Consider the following 20,463-nt stretch of genomic DNA (forward strand, 5'->3'; position numbering starts at 1 on the left):
TAACCATCTTCATACCAGCCATTAGGGTGGTTAGTCCTATGGCGTGAGGGTTTTACGGGCTCCCACAACCCATCTGTGGGGGGGGGGTCCACCCACACCCGCGGACGCAAGTATCCCGCTGGATGTCCACCCAGAATTTATAGTTGGAGCTCCGACTCCACTTGCCGGGACTGTCTGGAGCGGGGTTCGAAACCCTACTCCTTCTGGCCCAGCAGCAGGGATGCTTACCGCTACGCAAAAGGCCCACTCCGCGCAAAAGGTGACACCCATACGTTTCCTGCGCCTTTTCCCTCCCCGTGACTGGAGCCCTATGCTGCCACTTGAAAGACCAAGCTATCATCTGTCCTTTTTGCGGCGCCTTTGACTTCTCATTACCAATGATGAGCAGGCGCTGCGCCTCCACCTCGTTGAGGAGATTGCTGAGGTCATCATCAGTTCAATTGTGAGTTCTTTTAATGTCGTGAATTGTGCTCATTCCAGCCATTTCACGTTGCTAATCGGAGTGGGCCTTTGGCGTAGCGGTAGGATCCCCGCCGCTGGGCCAGACGGGGTAGAGTTTCGAACCCTGCTCCAGACAGTCCCGGCAAGTGGAGTCGGAGCTCCAGCTCTAAATTCTGGGTTGACATCCAGTGGGATATTTGCGTCCGTGTGTGTGGGTGGCCCCCCCTCCTCGTATAGCTTGTGGGAGCCCGTAAAACCCTCCCGCCATAGGGCTAACCACCCTAATGGCTGGTTCAAAGATGGTTACGGTCACGGAATGAGCGTTAATCACGGCCATAAATCCTTCCACCACTTCATACAGTTCCCCAAAGGGAACAGTGTGAAGACACGTATGACGACGACGTTGCTAAATAAATAAATGGAATGAAAAAAATTCTTTCAGGACTTTTAAAAGTCTTTAAATTGCTTTAATTCTGTTTAAAACTACTTCAGATTCTTCAAAATAATGTAAACGTTTTTAAAAGTTTATACAAGTTACCAAAAGCTTCATAAAAATACCAAAAACCTATTTAAAATGCTGCTCTACATGTAAAAACGCTTTGCAGCTTGTGAGAAACATTGGGGGCGTGTCCTATTAAACTGAGACCTCAAGGGGCGTGTCTCAGTTGCACAGCGCGCTACAGGCTTCGCGCTGGCTGCACTCCTGGGCGGCGTGACGTCAGACGCTGCCCGGGATTCTTCTCTTTCAAACAGGAATTCCAGGCGTCCCTGGAGGTGAACGGCAGGCGCGTCGGGTAAGTGCAGATCGGGGGCTTGCACGCACGGCAAGCCCCCGACCCGAATTTCTGCCCCAATCAGTGCTTCTGATGGTGATGAGATAAAGTTGCCATTTTGTGAATATCCGCACACATTGCTAGCTATACCCTTGTTTGGTTAGATAACCAACCAGATAGTTCTGATTGGAGCACCATCAAAGCAACCACAGCAATTTGCACGTCAATACCAATCCTTATCATCCAATTACATGCTTGCTTGTCACTCATGAAACAGAGGTTGAATTAATGGATACATTTTCAATGGGAATGTGCAGCCAATGAGCAGTACAGGCTAATGTAGTTAATGTCTGCCCTTGATCTACACAGGATACTATACCTGTGTTAATCATGCTTAAGGCTGCTTTCAATTTATTTGGTGTATTTTTTTCAGGGATCCCACTGCCAGAATACTTTCATCATCATTTATCATATGCATTTAACGGGAGGCTGGACAAGCACATGAGGAAGAAGGGATTAGAGGGGGTTACGCTGATAGATTTAGATGAGGAAAGACGGGAGGAGGCTCGAGTGGAGCATAAACGTCAGCATGGACTGGTTGGGCCGAATGGCCTGTTTCTCTGCTGTATATCCTATGTAATCATGAACTACTCATAGATCAGGTATAACATGAGCCAGAGGCAGAATAAATCTCCTACAATTCTGCCTCCACAATGTGGCATTATCTTCTTAATCAGAAGAACAAAAACAAAATAGACTTTTTATATTTCCCTCTGAACAGAATTCCCAATTTAGTGCTAAATTATGATCAGTTTTGTCCCGTGGACTTATGTCCACTAAAGACTAAGCTGAGACTTGCCCAAAGTCATTTCACATAAGACCCTTATTTTTAAAATGTATTCATTCCAGGGATATGGTTTTCATTGGCAAGGCCAGCATTTATTGCCCATCCCTAGTTGCCCTTGAGAAGGTGGTGGTGAGCCACCTTCTTGAACCGCTGCAGTCCGTGTGGTGAAGGTACTCCCACAATGCTGTTAGGTAGAGAGTTCTAGTTTTGACCCAGCGGTGGTGAAGAAATGGCCGATATAGTTCCAAGTCGGGATGGTGTGTGACTTGGAGGGGGACTTGGAGGTGGTGGTGATCCCATGCACCTGCTGCCCCTTGTCCTTCTAGGAGGTGGAGGTCGCGGGTTTGGGAGGTGCTATCAAATAAACCTATGATCAGCAGAAAGAGGAAACCTTAATCTGAACAGTCTGAGCTGGATTCAAACACAAATCTCAGAGGTTAATGGATAGTTTGCTAGCCCATTGCACACCCAGACCCAAGGGTTAGTGGATAGAAAAATATATTCTCGAATATAGTCCTTTGTACAAAGCTGTAATTTGTCACCAATGAAGTGAAAAAGGTATGTAAAGACAAACTGCACAGCCACCAATGAGATTGTATGTTTAATAAACCTGCATTTAAAAGCCAGGGTTTATATCTCTGCTCATCATATCACGATTTTCTGCCCATTAAAGTGAACAAATGGAAAAATTGCAGGTTGGCGATTACAGAAACAGAAAACCATGGCCAAGATATTTTAAGCAGTACAATATTCTCCCACAAATCACCAGTGGGAGTCCGATGGTGGTGGGGTGGGGGAGATGGTGGCGGGGTGGGGTGTGGGGGAGGGGGGTGGGGGGTGGGAGAGAGTGGAATTTCCTTTTTCAAAAATTTTAATGCAGAACGTTGCAATAGGGTGTGGTCTTCTGAGGTTGTTAGGGTAGAGTGGAGGGGCAGTCGTGGCTCACTTCGTAGCACTCTTGCCTCTGAGTCATAAAGTCATGGCTTCAAGTCCAACTTCAGAGACTTGAGCACATAATCCAGGCCGACGCTCCCAGTGCAGTACTGAGGGAGCGCTGCACTATCAGAGGTGCTGACTTTCGGATGAGACGTTAAACCGAGGCCCTGTCTGCCCTCTCAAGTGAACGTAAATAGATCCCAGGACAATATCCGAAGAAAAATAGAAACATAGAAGATAGGAGCAGGAGTAGGCCATTCGGCCCTTCGAGCCTGCTCCGCCATTCAATGCGATCATGGCTGATCATCCACATTCAGTACCCTGTCCCTGCTTTCTCCCCATATCCCTTGATCCCTTTATGCTTAAGAAATATATCCAACTCCTTCTTGAATATATTTAATGAACTGGCCTCCACTGCCTTCTGTGGTAGAGAATTGCACAGGTTCACCACTTTCTGGGTGAAGAAATTCCTCCTCATTTCTGTCCTAAATGGCCTACCCTTTATCCTTAGACTGTGTCCCCTGGTTCTGGATTCCCCAACCATCGGGAACATCCTTCCTGCATCTAGTCTGTCCAGTCCTGTCAGAATTTTATAAGTTTCAATGAGATCCCCTCTCATTCTTCTAAACTCCAGCGAGTATAAGTCCAATCGACCCAATCTCTCCTCATACGTCATTCCTGCCATCCCAGGTATCAGCCTGGTGAATCTTCGCTGAACTCCTTCCATGGGAAGAACATCCTTCCTCAGATAAGGTGACCAAAACTGCACACAATACTCAAGATGTGGTCTCACCAAGGCCCTGTACAACCGCAGCAAGACATCCTTGTTCCTGTACTCAAACCCTCTCGCTACGAAGGCCAACATACCATTTGCCTTCTTAACCGCCTGCTGCACCTGCATGCTTACCTTCAGCGACTGGTGCACAAGGACGCCCAGGTCTCGTTGCACTTCCCCTTCTCCCAATCTATTGCCATTTAGATAATAATCTGCCTTCCTGTTTTTGCCACCAAAGTGGATAACCTCACATTTATCCACGTTATATTGCATCTGCCATGTTTCTGCCCAATCACCCAACCTGTCCAAATCATCCTGGAGTTTCTCGACATCCTCCTCACAGCACACACGCCCACCCAGCTTTGTGTCATCTGCAAATTTGGAGATATTGCATCCAGTTGCCTTGTCCAGATCATTTATATATATTGTGAATAGCTGGGGTCTAAGGACCGATCCCTGCGGTACCCCACTAGTCACTGCCTGCCATTCGGAAAAAGACCCGTTTATTCCAACTCTTTGCTTTCTGTCTGCCAACCAGTTCTCTATCCAAGTCAATACCTTGCCCCCAATCCCATGTGCCTTAACTTTACACGCTAATCCCTTTGCGGGACCTTATCAGAGGCCTTCTGAAAGTCCAAATACACCACATCCACTGGTTCTCCCTTATCTATTTTACCAGTTACATCCTCAAAAAATTCCAGTAGATTAGTCACCTTTTGTGAATCCATGTTGACTTTGTCCGATCCTGTCACTGTTTTCCAAGTGCTCTGCTATTACATCTTTTATAATGGACTCTAGCATTTTCCCCACTACCGATGTCAGGCTTACCGGTCTGTAATTCCCTGTTTTCTCTCTACCACCTTTTTTGAATAGTGGGGTAACATTAGCTACCCTCCAATCCATGGGTACTGTTCCAGATTCCATCGAATATTGGAAGATGATCAGCAATGCATCTATTATTGCTAGGGCCACTTCCTTAAGTACCCTAGGATGTAGATTATCAGGCCTTGGGGCTTTATCGGCCTTCAGTCCCATCAATTTCCCTAATACCATTTCCCTAGAAATACTGATTTCTTTCAGTTCCACCCTTTCATCAGACCCTATGTTCCCCGGCATCTCTGGGAGGTTATTTGTGTCCTCCTTTGTGAAGACAGAACCAAAATATATATTTCGTTGGTCTGCCATTTCTTTGTTCCCCATTATAAATACCCCTGATTCTGACTGCAAGGGACCTACACTTGACTTCACCAATCTTTTTCTCTTCACATATCTATAAAAGCTTTTACAGGCAGTTTTTATGTTCCCTGAAAGCTTACTCTCATATTCTATTTTCCCTTCTTAATTCATCCCTTTGTCCTCCTTTGTTGAATTCTAATCTGCTCCCAATCCTCAGGATTATTGCTTTTTCTGGCCAATTTATATGTCCTCTCCTTGGATCTTATGCTATCCCTAATTTCCCTTGTTAGCCACGGTTGAGTCACCTTTTTCTGTAGTTCATTCATGTGATCTTTGAATGTTTGCCATTGCCTATCCACCGTCAACCCTTTGAGTGACATTCCCCAATCCATCCTACCCAACTCGTGCCTCAGACCATCGTAGTTTCCTTTATTTAAAATTAGTACCCTAGTCTCTGAGTCGACTACTTCATTCTCCATCTTAATGAAGGATTCGATCATATTATGATCGCTCCGACCCAAGGGGCCTCGCACAACAAGATTGAAGAGCAGGGGAGTTCTCCCCGGTGTCCTGGCCAATATTCACCCTTCGACAAACATCATTAACAACAGATTATCCAGTCATTAGCATTATCATGCGGAACACCTCTGTTCAGTCCATAAGGGTGACCCCAAGCTTCCGGTCGCCAGTCATTTTAATTCACCGCCCCATTCCCACTCGGACCTCACCGTCCTCGGGCTCTTGCATTGTTCCACGGAAGCTCACCGTAAACTCGAGGAACAGCACCTCATCTTCCGATTAGGCACTTTACAGTCTTCCGGACTCAATATCGAGTTCAACAATTTCAGATCATAACCTCGGCCCCCATTACATTTTTACTTATATGTTTTATCCACACCTTTTTTTTGGCCTTTCCCCCCCACCCCCTTTCTTTTTTTTTCTCTCTCCCACATGGCAGTTGTCTCCCATTCTGCCAGCACATTTCACACCTAATCTAGAGCCGTCTTTTGTCTCCACTAGTCCGATCACCATCTCGTCTCGTTTTGAATACCTCTTAATTTCTCTTCACTTCTCTTTTGTTCTCTCCCAGCCTGGCCTCTTAATCTATTTCATTTCCTGTGCGTCTTTAGTCTTGATAAAGGGTTTTCACCCGAAACGTTGACTCTATTTTCTCTCCACGGATGTTGCCTGGCCTGCTGAGTTTTTCCAGCATTTTTGGTTGTTATTTCGGATTTCCAGCATCTGCAGTATTTTGCTATCGCATTATCATGTTGCTGTTTGTGGGAACTTGCGGTATGCAAATTGGCTACCACATTTCCTACATTGCAACAGTGACTACATTTCAAAAATACTTCATTGGCTGTAAAGTGCTTTGGGGTGTCCCGAGGCTGTGAAAGGCGCTGTATAAATGCAAGTCTTTCTGCCTGTCTGTGCAAGATTTACTTTGCATCCCACCATGAGCTGGGAGTGCCTGATGCCTGGAATGGAAATTCAGCTCTGATGTCCCTCACCTTGATGAGCCCAAACTTCAAACACATAAAAAGAGGTTGAAAATAATTCTAACGTAGCGTCTAACAAAGCGCAGTAAAGTGGGCCAAAAAAAATTCTTACCAAGTTCATCATCATGTCAACTGGGCTCACTTTGTTGGGGTTCATTTTCTCAAGCATCTTCTTAATTTGTTCAAACGTTGGCCTCAAAAGAGGATTGTGCGCCCAACACTTTTTTACCAACTTTTTTAAGAAAAAGGAAGAAATTACATCAAAACTGACATTTGAAATCACAAATGATAAATTCATAGGAGTTCATGACTGACAATATAGAATCATAGAATCACAGAATGATACAGCACAGAAGGAGGCCATTCAGCCCATCGTGCCTGTGCCAGCTCTTTGAAAGAGCTCTCCAATTAGTCCCACTACCCCCCTGCTTTTTCCCCATAGCCCTATTTTTTTTCCTTTCAAGTATTTATCCAATTTCCTTTTGAAAGTTACTATTGAATCTGCTTCCACCGCCCTTTCAGGCAGCGCATTCCAGATCACAACAACTCTCTGTGTAAAAAATGTTTCCTCATGTTGCGTCTGGTTCTTTTGCCAATCACCTTAAATTTGTGTCCTCTGGTTAACCACCCTCCTGCCACTGGAAAGCCATTAGTTTAACTGCTTTGATACATGATAAATTGTATTAAATTTTCTATTTAAATTCCCCTGAGGATACTTAACACTGAAACACTGTACAAGATCTAGTTTCACAGTGCAGGTACTTTACCTCAATATATTCTTCCTGATTTGGAGAATCGCTATCGGACTTCCCAGCATTAATATCAGGAAGATAGGGACGCCACGTTAGCTCAACCTTGTCAAGGTCAACATCTCCCTTTAACACATGTAGATATAATAAATTGCAGTTTCATTCGAATGAATGAAAGTACGTGAATTGCATCATACAAGTTGACATCCAAGAAAGCAACATACATACCGGGACTGGATCACAGCGCGTCGCAATTTCAAGCAGTATTATGGAGTAGCTGGATATAGAAAAACATTACAAATTTTTAGAAATGAGAAAGGTGCTACCTCACCCTACTTATCTGAAAGAAAACAATTATAATTTATGCAATACATGAAAAATCTTGAGAGCCAGGTCCTTTACATGATTAACCGAACCTTCTCGACAACCAATGAAAAAGTTTTATCGCTGCCTGTGCCAACCGATTTGAGCCAATCAAGAAACACTAACATTTTCCAGTTATCCTGATTGGTGGCCTCAAATTTCTCAGGCACCCAATCAAAACATACCTTATTACTATGTCACAATATCCAGTATAAAAATGATTTAAATTTACCTTGGGCCATCCTTAGCAAACTCCTAGTCTTACCAAAATCTGAATTTGTTCTCATTGTTTGCAGTGTCAGCTGTGGCTCAGTTGGTGGCACCTTTGTCTCTGAGTCAGAAGAACATAAGTACATAAGAAGTAGGAGCAGGAGTAGGCCATTTGGCCCTTTGAGCCTGCTCCACCATTCAACAAAATCATGGCTGATCTTCTACCTCAACCCTACCTTCCCGCACTAACCCCATTATCCCTTAATTCTCTTAGGGGGAGAAATTCGGTGGGCTGCACCACCAGTTAGCGCCTAAAGAGGGCACTCAGTGGCTTTAGCGCCACTGGCCACGCCTCCCGCGATATTTAGCTGCGGCACTAATGGCGGCGTTAGCCTGTTGCGCTGCGCCGCCACCGATGATGTCATCGGTGTGCACAGCGCCCCGCTACCGCCCCGATCGCGATATTTGGCAGCGACCGCCTCTGTAGCGCCGCTCGCTAATCGCGCCCGGTTCACGGGGCCTACCTGTGGTGGCAGTGGCGCAAATTAAGGTGGAGGTGCGGGGCGGCCGTTTTTTCGGCGGCCGCCTGCCAGCACCTCCATCCCCAGCCTCCTGTTCTCCCCCCGCGGCATTGCCGGCTGTTTTCCGAGAGCCCAGCACTTCTCCTCGGTGCCGGGCTCTTTTGACGGCACTCGCGATCGCTCATCGCGCTGGTGCAGGCCCCTCCCCCTTAAGAATGGGCGGAAGGCCTGCAGTACCACAGCGCGCCATGCCGCAGCGTGTGGCGCTGCGGCACATTGCGCTGCGATATTCAGTTTCAGTGCCCTAAGAGGGACGCAGAGCGCCTCGAGCCTCACCCCGTGTCCCTCTTGGGGCGCTCAAGCTGAATTTCCGGCGATCACTGCTGATCCGATCGCAGCGCAAAATCTGTCGCCCAGGTGAGCTTGGCGCCCCGTTTGCGGCTCCACCCAATTTCTCCCCCTTAGTTCCCAAAAATTTATCGACCTCTGTCTTGAATATACTCAATGACTGAGCAACCACAGCTCTCTGGGGTAGCGAATTCCAAAGATTCACAAAGCTTTGAGTGAAGAAATCTCTCCTCATCTCAGTCCTAAATGGCCGGCCCCTTATTCTGAGACTGCGACCCCGTGCTCTAGATTTCCCAGCCAGGGGAATCATTTTCTCAGCATTAACCCTGTCAAGCCCCTTAAGAATTTTATATGTTTCAATTAGAGCACCTCTCATTCTTCTAAACTCTAAGGATTATAGGCGTCGTCTACTCAATCTCTCCTCATAGGGCAATCCCCTCATCCCAGGAACCAGTCTAGTGAATCTTCGCTGCACTCCCTCTAAGGCAAGTATGTCTTTCCTTGGGTAAGGAAACCAGAACTGTGCACAGTACTCCAGGTGTGGTCTCACCAATGCCCTGTATAATTGTAGTAAGACTTCTTTACTCTTATACTCGAATCCCTTTGTAACAAAAGCTAACATACCATTTATTTTCCTGATGTGGAGATGCCGGAGTTGGCCTGGGGTGGACAAATGTAAGAAGTCACACAACACCAGGTTATAGTCCAACAGCTTTATTTGAAATCACAAGCTTTCGGAGCGCTGCTCCTTCGTCAGGTGAAGTGGAGAGATGCATAAAAACACAGCTTGTATAGTCAGAGAATAATGTCAGATGTTTACAGGTAATCTTTCTAACTGCCATTTATCACACTTCGGCAGAGAGATAATCACAGCAATCAAAGGTGTGAATGGTGTCCAAACAGGTCAGTCAGGAAAACATTATATCAAAGAACAATGAGGTGGGGTCACAAGGGGTCAAATGTTGCAGATGCTGGGGTCTGTATGAAAAACAAAAAATCAGACAAAAAACATTTTTTTTGCTGGAAATCACAGTAGGTCCAGCCGCATCTGTGTGGAGAGAACAAGCCAATGACGACTCGAGTCTGGATGACCCTACGTCAGGTGGGGTTACATGTAGCGTGACATGAACCCAAGATCCCAGTTGAGGCCGTCCTCATGGGTGCGGAACTTGGCTATCAGTTTCTGCTCGACGATTTTGCGTTGTCGTGTGTCTCGAAGGCCGCCTTGGAGAATGCTTACCCGAAGATCGGAGGCTGAATGTCCTTAACTGCTGAAGCGTTCCCCGACTGGGAGGGAACACTCCTGCCTGGCGATTGTTGCGCGGTGTCCGTTCATCCATTGTCGCAGTGTCTGCATGGTCTCGCCGATGTGCCATGCTCCGGGGCATCCTTTCCTGCAACGTATGAGGTAGACAACATTGGCCGAGTCACATGAGTATGTGCCATGTACCTGGTGGGTGGTGTCCTCACGTGTGATGGTGGTATCTGTGTTGATGATCTGGCATGTCTTGCAGAGGTTGCTGTGGCAGGGTTGTGTGGTGTCGTGGTCGCTGTTCTCCTGAAAGCTGAGTAATTTGCTGCGAACGATGGTCTGTTTGAGGTTAGGCGGCTGTTTGAAGGCGAGTAGTGGAGGTGTGGGGATGGCCTTAGTGAGGTGTTCGTCATCATCGATGACATGTTGAAGGCTGCAAAGAACATGGCGTAGTTTCTCCGCTCCGGGGAAGTACTGGACGACAAAGGGTACTCTGTTGGTTGTGTCCCGTGTTTGTCTTCTGAGGAGGTCTATGCGATTTTTCGCTGTGGCCCGTCGGAACTGTCGATTGACGAGTCGAGCATCATATCCCGTTCTTATGAGGGCGTCTTTCAGCGTCTGTAGGTGTCCATCGCGTTCCTCCTCGTCTGAGCAGATCCTGTGTATTCGCAGGGCTTGTCCATAGGGGATGGCTTCTTTAACGTAGTTAGGGTGGAAGCTGGAGAAGTGGAGCATCGTGAGGTTGTCCGTGGGCTTGCGGTAGAGTGAAGTGCTGAGGTGTCTGTCTTTGATGGAGATTCGTGTGTCCAAGAATGAAACCGATTCTGAGGAATAGTCCATGGTGAGTTTGATGGTGGGATGGAACTTGTTGATGTTATCGTGTAGTCTTTTCAGTGATTCTTCGCCGTGGGTCCATAGGAAGAAAATGTCGTCGATGTATCTGGCGTATAGCGTTGGTTGGAGGTCCTGTGCAGCGAAGAAGTCTTGCTCGAACTTGTGCATGAAGATGTTGGCGTATTGGGGTGTGAATTTGGTCCCCATGGCTGTTCCGTGTGTTTGGGTAAAGAACTGGTTGTCGAAGGTGAAGACATTGTGGTCAAGGATGAAGCGGATGAGTTGTAGGATGGCGCCTGGAGATTGGCTGTTGTTGGTGTTGAGTACTGAGACTGTCACAGCGATGCCGTCATCGTGGGGGATACTGGTGTAGAGTGCCGAGCTGTCCATCGTGGCGAGGAGTGTTCCTGGTTCAACTCACCACACAACCCTGCCACAGCAACCTCTGCAAGACATGCCAGATCATCAACACAGATACCACCATCACACGTGAGGACACCACCCACCAGGTACATGGTACAGTCTCATGTGACTCGGCCAATGTTGTCTACCTCATACATTGCAGGAAAGGATGCCCCGGAGCATGGTACATCGGCGAGACCATGCAGACACTGTGACAACGGATGAACGGACACCGCACAACAATCGCCAGGCAGGAGTGTTCCCTCCCAGTTGGGGAACACTTCAGCAGTCAAGGACATTCAGCCTCCGATCTTCGGGTAAGCATTCTCCAAGGCAGCCTTCGAGACACACGACAACGCAAAATCGTCGAGCAGAAACTGATAGCCAAGTTCCGCACCCATGAGGACGGCCTCAACCGGGATCTTGGGTTCATGTCACGCTACATGTAACCCCACCTGACATAGGGTCATCCAGACTCGAGTCGTCGTTGGCTTGTTCTCTCCACACAGATGCGGCCGGACCTGCTGTGATTTCCAGCAAAAAAAATGTTTTTGTCTGTTTTTTTGTTTTTCATACAGACCCTAGCATCTGCAACATTTGACCCCTTGTGACCCCACCTCATTGTTCTTTGATGTAATGTTTTCCTGACTGACCTGTTTGGACACCATTTACACCTTTGATTGCTGTGATTATCTCTCTGCTGAGGTGTGATAAATGGCAGTTAGAAAGATTACCTGTAAACATCTGACATTATTCTCTGACTATATAAGCTATGTCTTTATGCATCTCTCCACTTCACCTGATGAAGGAGCAGCGCTCCGAAAGCTTGTGATTTCAAATAAAGTTGTTGGACTATAACCTGGTGTTGTGTGATTTCTTACATTTATTTTCCTAATTGCTTGCTGTACCTGCACGTTAACTTTCTGTGATTCATGTACAAGGACACCCAGGTCCCTCTGAGTGCAAACATTTCCCAATCTCTCACAATTCAAAAGATATCTGCTTTTTTGTTTTTCCTACCAAAATGGATAACTTCACACTTCCCCACATTGTATTCCATTTGCCATGTTCTTGCCCACTCAGTCAACCTGTCTATATCTCTCTGCAGCCTCTTTGCATCCTCTTCACAGATTACTTTCCCACCTAACTTTGTATCATCAGCAAACTTGGATACGTTACACTCAGTCCCTTCATCTAAGTCATTAATATAGATTGTAAATAGCTGAGGCCCAAGCACTGATCCTTGCGGTACCCTGCTAGTTACAGCCTGCCAACCTGAAAAGTCCCATTTATTCCTACTCTCCATTGTCTGTCCATTAACCAATCCTCAATCCATGCTAATAGAAAGAAAGTTACAGCACGGAAGGAGGCCATTCGGCCCATCGTGTCCGCGCCAGCCAACAAAGAGCTCTCCAGCCTATTCCCACTTCCCAGCTCTTGGTCCGTAGCCCTGCAGGTTACAGCATCCCAAGTGCACATCCAAGTACTTTTTAAATGTGATGAGGGTTTCTGCCTCGACCACCCTTTCAGGCAGTGAGTTCCAGACCCCCACAACCCTCTGGGTGAAGAAATTTCCCCTCAAATCCCCTCTAAATCTTCCACCAATTATTTTAAATCTGTGCCCCTTGGTTTTTGATCCCTCTGCTAAGGGAAATAGATCCTTTCTATCAACTTTATCTATGCCCCTCATAATTTTATACACCTCAATAAGGTCTCCCCTCAGCTTCCTCTGTTCCAAGGAAAACAGACCCAGACTATCCAATCTTTCCTCATAGCTAAGATTCTCTACTCCTGGCAACATCCTTGTAAATCTCCTCTGTACCCTCTCTAGTGCAATCACATCATTCCTGTAATGTGGTGACCAGAACTGCACGCAATATTCTAGCTGAGACCTAACTAGTGTTTTATGCAGTTGAAGCATAACCCCCCTGCTCTTGTATTCTATGCCACGGCTAATAAAGGCAAGCATTCCATATGCCTTCTTAACCGCCTTATCTACCTAGCCTGCTACCTTCAGGGATCTGTGGACATGCACTCCAAGGTCCCCTTGTTCCTCTACACTACTCAGTGTCCTACCATTTAATGTGTATTCCCTTTCCTTGTTAGCCCTCCCCAAATGCATTACCTCACACTTCTCCGGATTCAATTCCATTTGCCACTGTTCTGCCCACCTGACCAATTTATTGATATCTTCCTGCAGTCTACAGCTTCCTTCTTCAGTATCAACCACACAGCCGATTTTAGTATCATCTGCAAACTTCTTAATCAGACCCCCCTATATTCAAGCCTAGATCATTGATATATACCTCAAAAAGCAAGGGACCTAGTACTGAGCCCTGCGGAACTCCACTGGAAACAGCCTTCCAGTCACAAAAACACCCATCAACCATTACCCTCTGCTTCCTGTCTCCGAGCCAGTTTTGAACCCAACTTGACACTGTTAAGTATGTGTATTGTATTGAACAATTAACACAAAGACTTAAACATATAACTCAAACAGGTCTTTACTGGTTGGAGGTAGGGACTGCACGTAGGTCTTTACTTCATGCCCACAGGCGGGAACTGAGGGGAGATCAGTACCCACAGTACTATTTATACCCCTATGGCCAGGAGTGGTACTGCGTATCACTACGCCCTACAAGTAGTGCAGTCCTATCCATAGGTTCAAAGTAGCACACATATTACATACACAACATTCCTCCCTTCTTAGCTTTACAGTCATCTCCCCATTTAACATAACGTAATAACATATATACATATATAACTTCAGGTTTACATAACAGAACATAGATACATAGATAACTTCATGTCAAAACAGATCACAGATTCAGTCTCTGCGGAAAACAGTTCACAGATTCAATCTCTGTGGTGTAGTCGGTTCACGTTGCTGGAGTGACTCATTCAATAGTCCTTCCATGGATTTAACAGTTTGAACTTCCGAACTGAATTGGCTCCGTTCGGAGGGACCACGTGTGTGATCTGGTAGAGGTAATAATGGTTCAGATGGGTCATCTTCTGTTTTGACTTTTCCTTTTCTGCTTCTTGGAGACTCTCTGGGCTCCACTGTCAGGTGCCAGCTGCATGCGCAGTTCCTCCTTCTCTTCCTCCTTTTTCCGTAGTAGAGCCACCTTCTCCCGATGTTCCGTAGACTTTCGGTGCTCCTCCATGATTTCTGTATGGTGGGAGTCGAAGTTACAAGTTGGGCAGGACAGGACATAGTAATATTTGGTGTCGTCCTGATCTAGGCCAGCGAGAGGGTCTTCTATTTCCTCCATACCCAGCTGGGCGTTAGCCAGCTTTTGTTCCAAGTCCAGACATCTTTCCTGAAGAGACTTCTTCATGCGTACCTCTTCATCCAGCTTTTTCTGGGCTTTCAGCAAGTCGTTTACTAATGACCTCATTTGAGATTTTACTACTTCAACTTCTTTTGGAGATTGATTGATCGGACTATTCAATCCCTCTACCGGAGCAGCTGTTTCAGCGGTCTGTTGTTCTACGTTGACGTGAGTCAGCGTACTTTTGGCATCCAAGGGCTGCTCTGTTGCAGTCATCTCAGTCTGTGTTGCCACCTCAGCTCTTCCAATAACCTTTGAGAGCTCCGAACCCCTTTCGTTTGAATATTGAAGTTCGTGTTCAAGTTTTTCCCATTTCAGAGTCCTGTCCTTCAGCATATGCAGGAGTTGGCTGACCGTTAACTCCTCTGACATCAGACGTTTTGTGTGCTCCTGCTCCATTTGCTCCAGCAGCTGCTTCTGTTGTCTTTCCAGATGTTCCCACTCTATATCAAAGAACTCTTTCGTCGCATTCATCTCTTGCTCAAAACGGCGAATCATTTGTTCTAATTGCTGTTGCAGTTTGAAATGGAGTTGAGTTCGAGCCCGGTGTCCCTCAGAAATGTGCATGTCAGTAGACTGGACAGACTCAGAATTCTCTATCTCAGTGGAATTCTGTGCTGAAACTTTGTCTTTTGCACACGGGTTGGTCTTACCATCATCAGTTCCAGAGTCTGGGTTGATTATGTTCACCGAGTTCTCACTCGTTATTGTTTGTAGGAAATGCCAGTCGATATTCATTTTCCTAATCCACTCCCGTCCTAGTAGTGGAGGACCTCCTTCAGATAGCACATATAAGTCCATTATTTGACTTTCTTCGCCCTTGTGGACCACTGTGACCTCAATTTTCCCGATGGGGTACACTCTTTGCCCCGTGTATGTTTTCAATATGAGCTCCGTATCCTGTAGGGGAATATGTTGGAATAACTTTCTGTAATCTTTCTTATTTATGACCATCAATGCCGATCCAGTGTCCAATTCCAGTTTTACTTGGACTCCTTCTATCTGAAGAGTGACCCAAATTGTCTGGAGGTCTGCACCCTTACCAACATTGAGTACCCTTAAGCTAGCCAGTTCATTACTGCTAGCGTCTGAATCGGACTCCTGTTCGGCCACCTTGTGTACTTTTGCGTATTTTCCTTGCGGTGACTTCTTGTTGCTGGTCTTCTTCCCTGACCTGCATACTCTAGCTATGTGTCCAAGCCTACCACAAGTTCTACATTCTTGGTTTTTAAACCAACACTGGTTCTGATCATGTGTTGTCTTTCCACAACGATAACATTTGCCAGAACTCACACCCAATTTGTGTGCACTGAGCTCCGGTGACCGTAGCTGCATTACTGCCGTGCCTCTCGCTGCGGCTTCGTGTGCTGCTGCCATAGTGACCACCTTCTCAAGCGTCAGCTCATTCTCCTCGAGCAGTCGCTTTTGTGTATCCTGTTTAAATAAACCACACACAAATTTGTCTCGTAGTGCATCTGTCAGTCCCGTTCCAAACTGGCAATATTTTGCTAATTTACGCAATTCCAGCAAATATTCAGCATTGCTTTCATGCTGTAGCTGCCTTCTGTCGTAAAATTTAAATCGTTCCGCTAGCATCAGCGGCGTGGGGTTTAGATGATCTTTCAGGACAGTAACAATCTCATCGAACGTCTTATCCGCCGGTTCATCTGGTGATAACAGGTGTTTCAATTGCCCGTATGTCTTCGCACCCATTAAATTTAATAATGTTAGAGCTTTATCTTGGTCACGAATTTTATTGGCCTTACAATAATTTTTTACTCTTTCAACATATATGGCCCAATCTTCGAGGTCACTATCAAAGGTGCTAATATTCCCGTGTTTAGGCATTGTAGATTTGCAATTTCTCAGATTTTATTTTCTTTACTTGTTATCAAAGATGGCGGCTTCCCGCTCTTGCCGTCGTCCTCCGCCCACAAAATGGCGGTTTTCCCGCGCTTGGCGGTCTTCACCTGTCCCCCGACGCTGTCTCCCTTCAGCCCCCGAGTGCGGCCCTTATCTTCGCCGCGATCGCCCGAGTGCGGCCCTTATCAGCGGATGCGATCGCTGGATCGCGAAGTGGCTCCCGACCGAAGCGGCTCTCGGCCCTTATCTTCTGTGCGATCGATAGCCCGCGCTGTGCACCGCGGCTCTCGCACCTTGAGCTTCTGCAGCCGCCGCGCCTTTCAGTCCGAGTGCGGCCCTTATCTTTGGTCCCGATCGCTGGCCCGCGCTGCGCCTCGCACTTGAAGGCGGCTCGGCCTTATCTCCGATCGCGATCGATGGCCCTTATCTGCTCCGACTTCCCCAGCCCTGTCTTTGCAGCCAACGCTGCACGGCTTACCCCACCACCTAGGTTGAACAAGGAAACTGCAGAAAGACTTCTGTCAGTCGCTGGAAGCTGTCAGGATGGCTGCTGCACTCCAGTGCTCAGTCGCTGATGGAGGCTTCAGAGTCCTAAGCCTGTCACTTCTAGTGGGGTGGTGAGGTTTGAAACCTCTCTTCAACTGCCGCAGGGTAAGAACCTGACTCGTCGCCAGTGTTAAGTATGTGTATTGTATTGAACAATTAACACAAAGACTTAAACGTATAACTCAAACAGGTCTTTACTGGTTGGAGGTAGGGACTGCACGTAGGTCTTTACTTCATGCCCACAGGTGGGAACTGAGGGGAGATCAGTACCCACAGTACTATTTATACCCCTATGGCCAGGAGTGGTACTGCGTATCACTACGCCCTACAAGTAGTGCAGTCCTGTCCATAGGTTCAAAGTAGCACACATATTACATACACAACAGACACTTTGCCCTGGATCCCATGGGCTTTTAACTTCGTGACCAGTCTGCCATGTGCAACCTTATCAAAAGCCTTGCTAAAGTCCATATACACTACATCAAAAGCACTACCCTTATCTACCCTCCTTGTTACCTCCTCAAAAAATTCAATCAAGTTTGTCAGACACGACCTTCCCTTAACAAATCCGTGCTGATTATCCTTGATTAATCCGTGTCTTTCTAAATGAAGATTTATCCTGTCCTTCAGAATTCTTTCCAATAATTTTCCCACCACCGAGGTTAGGCTAACTGGCCTGTAATTACTCGGTCTATCCTTTTCTCCCTTTTTAAACAAGGGTACCACATTAGCAATCCTCCAATTACCCCCAATACCATGAGTCCTAATTTTGTGTAAAAACCTCTTGTGTGGCATCTTATCGAATGCGTTTTGAAAGTCCTAATACACTACTTCCACTGGTTTCCCCTTACCCATCCTACTAATTAGATCTTCAAAAAACTCTAACAGATTTGTCAAACACGATTTCCCTTTCACAAAACCATGTTGACTCTGCCTAATCATATTATGATTTTCTAAGTGCCCTGATACCACGTCCCTAATAATAGATTCTAGCATTTTGCCTACTACTGATGTCAGGCTAACTGGACTAGCATTTTTCTCTTCCTCCTTTCTTAATTAGCAGGGTTATGTTTGCTACCTTCCAATCCTTGGGGACTGTTCTAGAATCTAGGGAATTCTGGAAGAATAATACCAGTGCATCCACTATCTCTGCATCTACCTCTTTTAAAACCCTAGGATGCAGGTCGTTGGGTCCAGGGGATTTGTCGCCACTTAGTCCCGTTAATTTTGCCAGTATTATGTCTTTACTTATATTGATTTCTTTAAGCTCCTCAATCTCTCTGGACCCTTGATACCCATTATTTCCTGAAAGTTTTTTGTGTCTTCTACTGTGAAGACAGATACAAAGTATTTGTTTAATGCCTCTGCCATTTCCTTATTGCCCATTATAATTTTTCCTGTCTCTGGACACATTTACTTTCACTGTGCTGTGGGTTCAAGTCCCACTCTAGAGACTTGAGCACAAAAATCTAGGCTGACACTCCAGTGCAGTACTGAGGGAGTGCTGCACTGGTGGAATTGCCGTCTTTCAGATGAGACGTTAAACCAAGGCCCAGTCTGCTGTAAAAGATCCCATGGCACTAATTTGAAGAAGAGCAGGGGAGTTCTTCCCAGTGTCCTGGTCAATATTTATCCCTCAATCAACATCACTAAAACAGATTATCTGGTCATAATCACATTGCTGTTTGTGGGAGCTTGCTGTGTGCAACTTGGCTGCTGCATTTCCTACATTACAGCAGTGACTACAGTACTTCATTGGCTGTAAAGTGCTTTGGGATGTCCGGTGGTTGTGAAAGTCGTTATATAAATGCAACTCTTTCTTCTTTTAGTCTCTGAACTACATCTTTACTCTTCCACTCAATTATTTGAGAAATAATAGCTAAAAATTGTGAAACAATTACGAAAGTACAGCCAGGCTGCGAAGAGTTGCGGTCTCAGGCCTCGAGGCGGAGGGCAGCGTAATGGCCCACGGATCCCAGGGACGCAGGCGGTGCGCAAGCATACCTGGGATCATGTGGGCCCGTTACGCCAATCAATAAGCAAAATTCCATTTCAATCATTTACAAAGGGAATCCTCTAATGATATGCAATGGAATCCCCAAATCTAATAATTATACAAGCACAGAATTGGAATTTTATTTAATTTCACCTTCATTGCACCAACCTCACTAAAAATTTAATTTTGTGATTAATAATTTTATACATCATTAAAAGTTTAATCCGGGCCAATATTTGCATAAACTGAGACAGTGTATGTGCATAATTTAGGATATGAAAATATTTATTTTAAACCTTAGATATCTCCTTGCGCTGATGCAAACAGGCCCTGAGCCTGCTTGTATCAACCATAAGACTTCCTTGCGCAATCACTGGCCAGCCGCTGGTCAAATAGCCCAACTCTGTGCCAGCAATTGCTTTTTCGGGGCCCCCCACAGATGGTCTGTCAACGCATATGTCGACAGCCCGCAAATTCCAGATTTCACGCACAAACTAGCGGGGCAGTTCAAAGGGAATTTCAGCAGCGTACGCTGTCGTATTCTCTTTGAATTGCCCTGTACTCTGAGAGTACGCCGTCAAACACACTACAGTTTCAGGGCTATAAAATGAAAGGAAGTTTTTGAGCTTTAGTGACATTACCTGTAGACATCTGCAGTCGGGGTCATATTTGAAGCGATACCTGCAAATACTTCTGGAGCACAATAAATGCGGCCTGCGGCATTGAATGCATTGGTAAATTCCTCGAAATCGTCCTTCCTATAGGTTGCTAAGCCATAGTCTTCACAAAACATAATTGAAATGTCAATTAAGAGTGCAGTTCCATATAGGATCCTGTAATGTCCAGCTTATAAGACTGAAGTTACCTGAGACTTTGCAAACCCATCTATCATCGATGACACAGTTCTTTGACTGTAACCTCCCATGGTACTCTCTGTGCTGGTGAAGATAAGCCATTCCACGTGCCAAGTCAGTTGCAAATGACAATCTAAAGCAATAACAACAACACACATTTATATAGTGCCTTCAACGTAGAAATAAAATGTTCCATGGCGCTTCACAGAGCCATAAGGATTAAATGGACACTGTGCCAAAGGAGGGCTGACCAAAAGCTTTGTCAAAGAGGTGGATTTTAAGGAGGGCCTTAAAAGGAGGAGAGAGAGAGTTGGAGTGGTGGAGGGGTTTAGGGAAGGAATTGTTGAATGTGGGACCTAATGTTGGTGCAAAGGGAGGAGGTATGCAGAAGAGGCCAGAGTTAAAGGAACAGAGAGTTCAGGGGAGGTTGTAGGGCTGGATGACGTGTAGATATATGGGGTGGGGAGGAGACCGTGAAGGGATTTAAACAAAAGGATATGAATTATAAATTTGGGGTGTTGAGGGATGAGGATGCAATGTAGATCAGCAAGGACAGGGGTGATGGGTGAGTGGGATATGTTGCAGGATACAATACGGGGTAGCAGGTTTTGGATTAGCTGAAGTTCATGGAGGGTGAGGGATGGGAGTCCAGCCAGGACAGCATCAGAATAGTCAAGTCCTGGTGGGCTCATATTTCCTGTGGACCCTCACATCATCTCCCATCATCTAATCTTAATACTTCA

At 46.1% G+C, this 20,463-nt stretch overlaps 1 protein-coding gene across 1 annotated transcript in view; it reads right to left on the reverse strand.

Moving 5' to 3' along the window:
• The window catches only part of LOC147122399 (atrial natriuretic peptide receptor 2-like), a 144,718-nt gene that overhangs the window by 64,303 nt on the left and 59,952 nt on the right, over positions 1-20,463 (reverse strand). Inside the window, exons 13-17 of the mRNA XM_085978345.1 lie at positions 19,732-19,853; positions 19,508-19,646; positions 7,425-7,473; positions 7,215-7,322; positions 6,560-6,679 (exon numbers count right to left, since the gene is read on the reverse strand). Coding sequence (XP_085834471.1) covers positions 6,560-6,679; positions 7,215-7,322; positions 7,425-7,473; positions 19,508-19,646; positions 19,732-19,853 — 538 coding nt within the window. The remainder of the gene's footprint in view (positions 1-6,559; positions 6,680-7,214; positions 7,323-7,424; positions 7,474-19,507; positions 19,647-19,731; positions 19,854-20,463) is intronic.

Source organism: Somniosus microcephalus, chromosome 3 (assembly GCF_052327205.1).
Source record: "Somniosus microcephalus isolate GS21.2 chromosome 3, FLI_Smic_1.0, whole genome shotgun sequence".
Classification (NCBI taxonomy): domain Eukaryota; kingdom Metazoa; phylum Chordata; class Chondrichthyes; order Squaliformes; family Somniosidae; genus Somniosus; species Somniosus microcephalus.